Source organism: Marmota marmota, unplaced genomic scaffold (genome assembly GCF_001458135.2).
Source record: "Marmota marmota marmota unplaced genomic scaffold, marMar, whole genome shotgun sequence".
NCBI classification, from domain to species: domain Eukaryota; kingdom Metazoa; phylum Chordata; class Mammalia; order Rodentia; family Sciuridae; genus Marmota; species Marmota marmota.
Genome location: NW_026000037.1, coordinates 62,004,770 through 62,012,958, shown reverse-complemented (window position 1 = coordinate 62,012,958; position 8,189 = coordinate 62,004,770). Strand labels below are relative to the sequence as shown.

At 44.0% G+C, this 8,189-nt stretch overlaps 1 protein-coding gene across 1 annotated transcript in view; it reads right to left on the bottom strand.

Moving 5' to 3' along the window:
* The window catches only part of Hoxd1 (homeobox D1), a 2,010-nt gene extending 1,780 nt beyond the window's left edge, over positions 1–230 (bottom strand). Inside the window, exon 1 of the mRNA XM_015478948.2 lies at positions 7–230. Within this exon, the coding sequence (XP_015334434.1) occupies positions 7–90 (84 nt within the window). The 5' untranslated portion in view covers positions 91–230. The remainder of the gene's footprint in view (positions 1–6) is intronic.
* Between the last annotated feature and the right edge of the window lie 7,959 nt (positions 231–8,189).

Here is an 8,189-nt window from a genome sequence, read left to right as displayed (position 1 = left end):
GTCGGCGCGGCAGAACTTTGGTGCGAAAGTGAGCACGTCGCTACCGACCCCACCGCCGCCGCACGACACGTACTCCAGGTAGGAGTTCATGGTTCCAGCACACGGTCCTGAGGAGTCAGACCAGGATCCGGGTGAGGAACTCAGCAGACGCCGGGCAGGACCGCCGCCGTCTGCGCCTCTCCGCCTCTTCTTTCTACCCGAGCTGCCCTCGCCGAGCCATGGCGAGCGAATCGGAGGTAAATAGTGGCCTAATATACTAGCCGGGGCGGCCACGTGGCACTGGCTGGCCAATGGGCGCCTTCTCCGCACGGCTTGGGTTCCGACAGGCGCGGCTCCCTGCGCCTGCCCTGCATCCAACTTAGCCCAACCAGCCAGGGGCCGCCGCCCATCGCCCCCAGCCCCAGGAAGAGCGGGCAAGGCCCTGGGGCTGCTTGTGGAAGGGCGGGGCGCCTGCTCCCAGACAGGTATTGGGCGAGGTAGGGGGAGGGAGGCAGGACTGGCCGCTCTGGAGAGGGCCAGGGTTGGTGCGGGTGAGAGCTTGTTCTTCTGGATTGTGGAAGGCTCTACTCTCGGATGTGGATTGTAGGTGCCGCGGTGTGGAAGGGGTTAAATGGGAGCGTGACTTTCGGTCTGTGGGACTGCTCTCAGCCCTTCCCCAAGAAAGGTAAAGTTACTTTCTACCCCTTTTCCTCGTCCCATGCTCTTTCGATTTTCTGGACACTGGTGTTATCCCTCTCCAAAACCTGGAGCAGATGTTTGGTTTTCCCTCTTTTTCGCCTTGGTGCGACTCATGGGACTTCCAGCTGTAGGTGCAGAGCACCTAGAGCCGGACGAAATCTTCACTTTTTGACTAAGATTTCTTTTCACGTTGCCGTTGCAGCATTCCCTTCAGCTTCCTGCATCCCTTTCAACTTGTGACAGCCTGATAAGGGCACATATAGTAGCGCCAGGTTTGGGTATGGACAGAAAATAAAGTTTCTGCCTTGTAGGTCGTCACAATAAAGAATCACCCTTGTGGGGGACCGCTTCTTGTGCACCTCTTTGGGAGGCTGGCACATGCACCGTGCTGCTCACGCTTTCAATAAGGCTCTTGGCTCAAGGGCGTAAAGGTTTCCCAGGGACAGGTCAGAGCTCAGAGGTTTGGATGGGCTTGTATCTTGAAGCAATTAAAGCTTCTGTTCCATCAGATAAGTGCTGCGTCGTCTCTTGCGAGTGAAATCTGAGGGCTCGCAATGTTAATGGGCTCACATCTTTCCCTTGATAATATGGTTTTGTTTACTGAGTGTAGAGAGACGGGAAATAAAAGTGCAATTGGCACAGGAAACCAAGAGTAGAAGAGTTACAAAGAGAAGCTTTACATTGACAAACTTTCCAACTTCCTTGAGCATTTTTTAAAATGTGTTCTTCTTTGGGGCTGTGGGAAATTAAGTTAAATAAACAAATAAAGGTTACTTGCACACATTACTAATGAAAGAGGATGGTTTCTTAAAACCTTGAATGAATGAGAACTCTAAAGAGCCTACTCTTAGCTTACTCAAGTACCCTTGAGTACTTGATCTATTATAGCCTCTAAGTTATGGTGACCGAGGTTTTATTATTGTTTTACTGATCCACTTGTCATCAAAGAGTGATTTACCCTTGCCCAAAATTCCATTTTGAGGCAGTTTGAAGAATTGAAGCCATGACAATCCAGGGAGCGAGCTCCTTACAAGTCTACAGGATGAAAGACTTGTGAATAAACAAAGCCACACCAAAATGTAGATGCTGATGAGGTTGAAGGGTCTCCAGGTTAAGTGCAGGATGGACAGACACCCAAGGGTGAGCACAAAACTTAAGGGATCTGGGTTCCTGCAGTGCTGTAGTTCTTGGGTTTGATTGAAAAATGGAGTCCTATGCTGAAAAATAGCTTTCAACCTTGAACTAGCCACACTATTTCCCTGAAGAAAGCACAATTTTGGAGATTTAGTGAGTAGAAAGTGTACTAAAAGAGGTTTTTAAAAAAAAAAAAAACTTTTTTGTTTTCACAGCTGTGGTGGGAGTGGGGAGTCAGGAGTGGGGGTTAAAGTAAGAGTTGATATTTGTTCAGACCCAGTCAGCAGTTCCCAGATAATCCCATACAAACAGTTACATTCTGATTGTCATTCTTGCTACTCTCTTTAATCTCTGAGTCCCTGGCATGTCTGACACCTCAGGGCTCAGAGTTGCCATCTCCATTCCTGGACAGGTTCTTGACTTACTCAAGAAGTCCAGATGCTAGTCCTCTCATACCATGATTCAATACATGTTTGCCAACTAAGGTTAGGCAGGAAGTGGGGTGGGAGGAAATACTCTCAAATCAAAGAATCAAAAGATTCATTTCTGATATAGGTCTTACCTCTACTATAAATCTACTCCAGAAGAATCTCTTTTGTGTGTGTTCTGGGAATTGAACCTGGGGTTTCACACATGCTGGTCAAGTGCTCTACCATGGAGCTATGTCTCCAGCCCATATTCCAGAAGAAACAATCTTTAATTCTCTCAAAAGAGATTGGGAGATAGTATTGGGGAAAATGTATATAGGAATGTGAATATAGGGTATTTTGAGTAACTTTAAAGTTTGTCTTAGATGTTCACAGTGTATGAGGAAAATGTCTTATTAATTTTAATACTTGTTCAAGCCATGATTTCCCAAGGGTTACTTCTCTTCTGGGTCCTAATGGTGTGAGTTCTCTGTGGGAGGTGATAGCAGAGGAGCCTGACTGCCAGGTTGTGTTTGATGCAGGAATGCTTTGAAATCTCTCCTATCCTGCTCATCAGAGCAGCCACACCTTACTCATTACATACCCCACTCCATGCCTACATTTCTCTCATTCTAATAGCAAACTTCTTTTCCACAGACAGAAGTGATGGAAGGTGGCAACCTAGTCTCATGTGTGTTTAAAGTTGTTCCTAACCAGCCCCTGGCAATTCCCTTCCACAAGACTACTGGGCTACCCCTTGGAGTCATGAGCACAAACCCTTGGCTCCACAACCCCAAAGCATAGAAGGTCTTTTGCCTGTTGGGGTAAATATGGGTGGAGGGTCTTTTATCTTCTGACAGATAAAAGGAAATGAGATTAAGATGCAATTCTCTGTAGCACTTTTCAGACATCTGAGGATAGAGGTGGGGATAAAAGAAGTCCTAAAGACAAGAATTCTAACCCAATTAGAAGTTTATTAATAACACAAACTTCTTTAGAGTGATGTGCCTTTATAGAGCTTTATAGATGAAAGACTCAAGGGTCAAGCTAGTGTTTGACATACGGTAAGCATTCAATGAGTGTTTCTTGGACAGAAATAAAGAATGGACACAGTGATATGCTTTACCATGACTGAAACTGGCTAAAGGATATCCTTGGATTATTGACTCCTAAAACCACTTTAGTGGGTAGGTATCACCATAGAAGCTTGTTTAAAAGTGCAGATTCCTTGGCCACTCCCAGAGATTTTAATCCAATAGGTCTGACTCAGGAATCTTTATTTTTAACAAGCCTCTTGAATGATATTCAGCAAGGTTATTTGGAACCACATTTTGCAATTTTCTGCTTTGGGAGTTGGAGGGATGCAGTATGGTGAGAAAGGAGATGTTTGTGTGGGAAGAACCATGAATAGTGAAAACTCATGGCTAGCTAATGCATGAGTATATCTGTAAAGTATTCAGAAAGCTGTAGAATGGCAGGGCAGAGAGAGAGGTCAATGTCAAGGGTAAACTTTGATCCAAATGGGCTAAGGTTTCAGAAAATTTATCCTGAAGTTGCAGTCTGTAGGTATTTCCCAAGTTTTACTGACCAAACAGTGCTTTGCAGAGACTGGGCTCACTTCTGCTTCTTGCCATGTCTCTGGCTTGGCTTTGATAATACCAGTGGTGGGGGGGAAGTAAAAAAAAAATGTCTCTTTCAGTCTCACCAGAGAAAAATTAGAGATTCTGAAGCAATGGCAAGAGGGAAGGAGTGAGAATGGTGGTCTTCTACTCTCATTTTCTTTCATTTCTCACTCATTTCTTCCATCTCTCTCATCTGGCAGGTACATTTGAGCCCCAGGGATACAGAAGGGGTAAAATGTCTTTGGGCCTAAGCATTAATTCTTGTTCTGGTTAAAGGCTGATCTTTCACAGTCTAAGGTGGCAAAGGTAAAAGGCACATTAAAGATAAACTACATCAAACTCTTGATTTTAGAGAGGCAGTCACTTTACTCAGAAGTTAGAAGGCACTGCCATCCTGCCAAAAATAAGGGAGTTTTGACTCTCCACAATCTATTGCCTTTCTACATCCTGCAAAAAGGAAGAAGTAAGGCAGGCATTCCTCTGTTCTGTGGCAGGCCTCAATCTGAGCAAACAGGACAGTATTAAAGGAGTCATCCTTATTTCTGGGAGACCACACAGTAGGGCTGACTGAGAGGCCTACTGCCCTCCCTTTGGGATTTGTTTGCTAAACCCCCACCCTAGACTTCAGTACTTCTACCCTGAGTCTTCTACAAGTTAGACATAGACCTGGGTCTCTACCCTCTCCACCACCAAGCAAGGGTAAAATAGATCCCCTTTTCTATTGAGTTTGACCAGCATCAGGGACCTGGAAGGACAAAACAAGAGGTGTCCCAAGATTAATTTCAATGAATAGAGCAAGTACAGAAAAGACATATATGGGGAAAATGCACAGGCATACCCAAGTCAGTTATACTTGTACTAATCATTTACAATTGTTCTTGTGTTTTTAAAATAGGTAATAAATCCACATTTATATGGTTCAAAATTCAAAGGCGAATGCTGTAAAAAGTCCTTCTCCCACCCTTGACCCTAGCTATCTAGTTCACCTTCACATCAGTAACCAATTGTCTTAATTTCATGTGTATCTTTCCAGAGATACTTTACACCTGAACAGTTCATCTCCCCCACAGTTTTTTACACAAATGTAACATGATAAACAGATTCTATAACACATGCTTTTTCCCCTATAGTATCTTGAAGATCCCATATAAATACATACAGAACTTCCTGGCTGATTTTATGACTTCATACTTTTCTACTATACACCTGCCACAATTTATTTAGCCAGTCCCTACTGATGGGCACTTAGCTTGTTTTCAACCTTTCACTATCACAAGCACATATTCAAGCTTCTACCTATTAGAAAAATTCCCATAAGTGAAATTACTAAGTCAAAGGGTATGTACACTAGCAACTCATTTTGCCAAACTGTTCTCCTTTAAAATGAATCAGTATATATTTCTAACAGTAACTTGTGAGAGTTGGTTTCTTAACACCCTTACCTAACAGTGGAATATTAAGGTTTATTTTTTATAACCTGATAACTGGAAAAGAGTAACTTTTAGGCACTCTTAGAGCACTCCCAAAATGTCATTCTTCCTTATCTTTTTAGTTCTGTTTTACCAATGGTAGTATATTGACACAGAAAAGGTAAACAACATGTCACATCCAATGTAAATAGTCAAGGCCAGATGTCCAAAACTATTTCCTACACTATTCTGTTCCATATAGGGATTAAGGAGGTTCAAAGAGAGGGGGTGACTTCTAGTATCACCTCTAGACATATGACATAAAAAGCACAAAAGCTTTTTGACATTGGCTAAGAGGTCTCCTCTTAGTGGTCTGATACCAAGAACAAATTTCTGTTGGAATCCTCCTAAGAATACCCTTGTGGAAGCAGAGGGACTCTGATTAGCAGTCCAATGTGATCTAGCCCTAACCATTATCTTAGATTCAATATCTGGGAAGCAGTAGGGTGGTGGTATAGTTTTTAATTTCCCTGAGACTTATTTATATCTGGCCACCCAGGATCTAAGTATTGATCAGCATGAAGTAGGATGTTTCCCCTAGGTTTTAGCTTTATATAGGATACTCACTTGGACCTGGTAAAGATGATAACCCCCACCACACATACACTTCTAATAATAAACCTATGAGGTTAGATATCTTTATTGACTGCTTCACTGATGAATTTGAAGTCCAGAAAGATTAAGTGGATTGCTTAGGGTCACACTATGTATCAGTAGCAAGGCCAAAAATACAATGTAGACCTGAAACTGAACTCCTTAGATTCCCTTGCAGTCTCTTCCCCCTCTGTTCATTCTGGTGAATATCCTGACTTCCAAATCAGACCCTCAAAACAGAAAACTAGGAATTAACGTCTACAGCTCCTCTTTTACTCCTCCAACTGATCACCAAGCCCTGTGAGTTCTATCTCCCTTCAGTTTTATTACATTAATTCCTCTGTACTGGAATATATCAACAGCATCCTTATTTGTTCTTCTTGCCTCCTGTCCTTTTTCCAATCAAATACAATACCCCCAAAGAGTTAGCTTTCAAAATAGATAACATGTCCCAGCTTAAAACCTTCCCTGGTTCCCCGTTATCTAGAGTAGATCCAGGCTCCTCTAATGAACCTCTTTTCAAACAGAACTACTCTCCTTGTTCTAAGTCCAGATCCTGTTCTTTTTTTCCCTCTTCATTTTTGCATGAGTTGCTTTCTCTGCCTAGCATGCTCTTCCCTCCTAGGCCTGAAAAACTCAGTCTTTAAGGGGAACCTCAATTCACCTCTTCTGAGTAGTCTTTTTGACACTACAGTACTGTTAGTGGTTTCTTTATTTCAGGAACAGTTTGAGCACATTTGTTAAAGCACCTATTACATTGGTTTGTTTTGTTTGGGTGGGTTTTTTTTTTTTTTTTTTTTTTGAGGTTCTGTGGTAATGGGGATCTAACTTAGGACCTTGTGCATGCTAGGTAAATGTTCTACCACTATGCTACACCCCCAGCCCTATGACATTATTGTAGGATTATTTCTCTGTTACTAGACTGAGGGGTGCAAACCATTAATGACTCAACTTTGTATTGCAGAGCCCAGCACAGGGCACACAAGAGCTGTTCAGTGGTTTTGCTGAAAGGCAGGGGGAAAGAGACAGACTGAACCAAGAACTGCAAGACCAGTGTTTTCATTGCTCAGTGATATCCTGATACTGTGTAAAGCTTAATGCTTCAGATAGTCAGATGTGACAGGAATGGTGGTTCATGACTATACTCCCAGTTACTCAAGAGGCTGAGGGAGGAGGATGGAAAGTTTAGGCCAGCCTTGGTGACTTAATGAGGCCCTAAGCAACTTAGCAAGACCCTGTCTCAAAATTTTAAAAAAGGGTGTGTGTGTGTGTGTGTGTGTGTGTGTGTGTATGTGTCTGTGCGCTCTACGGAAGTAGCTCCACTGTAAAGCCCCCTGGATTCAATCCCCAGTACCCCCCCCAAAAAAAAAAAAAGCTGTTGTCACCCAGCAAAAAGAGTGACTTGGCCAGAATTTTTGTATCTTTTACAAAGATGACATGTGGCACTCTATAAGGGGTATAAGAATACTTCACCCCCAATCCCCCTAGACCCTCCTTCTTGCAAACAGCTGTAAAGTTAATGACTGCCCCCTGAAATGTCCAGTCAATTCGTATATGGTGCTTCTAAAATGAACCTAAGAGAACTGAACTAAAAATACTCAAGAGTCTTTCCCTTAGTGTAGAAAAAGGAGACCTTTCATGTACCTGGTGTTGTAAGTATTTTTATTGTTATTTTACATGGCATTCAAGTTTATCCCAAGTTCAACATTGGTCTTGTTACCCTACTTCTTCCCACCCAAGTACTCCTACAAGCAAACAGAAACTTTTAAACAAGAGTCTGCAAAAAACCTTCTGACCCTTTGGGATTTTTCTTGTACTGCCTTCAGAGATGGTTTCGTCCCTTTCTTGGGAGAAAGCAGCTTGTAAGGGCTTCTGTCACTGGGGCAAGCAGTGGGTGGAGAGGAGCTAGGGGAATGCAGGGTGTGAGGGGGGGTGCGAATAAGTCGCCAGGCGCCCGGAGTAGCTCGAGGGCGGGGCTGGCGGGCGGTAGCTCGGGTCCCCGGAGTGCAGATCCCGCTGCCCCGTCTGCACCGCTCCCCGGTGGGCGGGCGCGATAGGTCGCGCCCTCCGTTAGCGCTCACCCCGTGCGCCTGCGTCTCCCCAGCTTGCGGTTTCTGGTCGGCTCCCAGCTGGCCCAGACTTGCTCAGAAATAGGAGGAACCGCTGTCGAGCGAAAAGTGCACACCGGGTGATTGATGAACTCTTAATAGGACTAACCTCTCCCGCCCCCCCACCCTGGAGACACACACACACACACACACACCACACACACACTCTGAAATCTA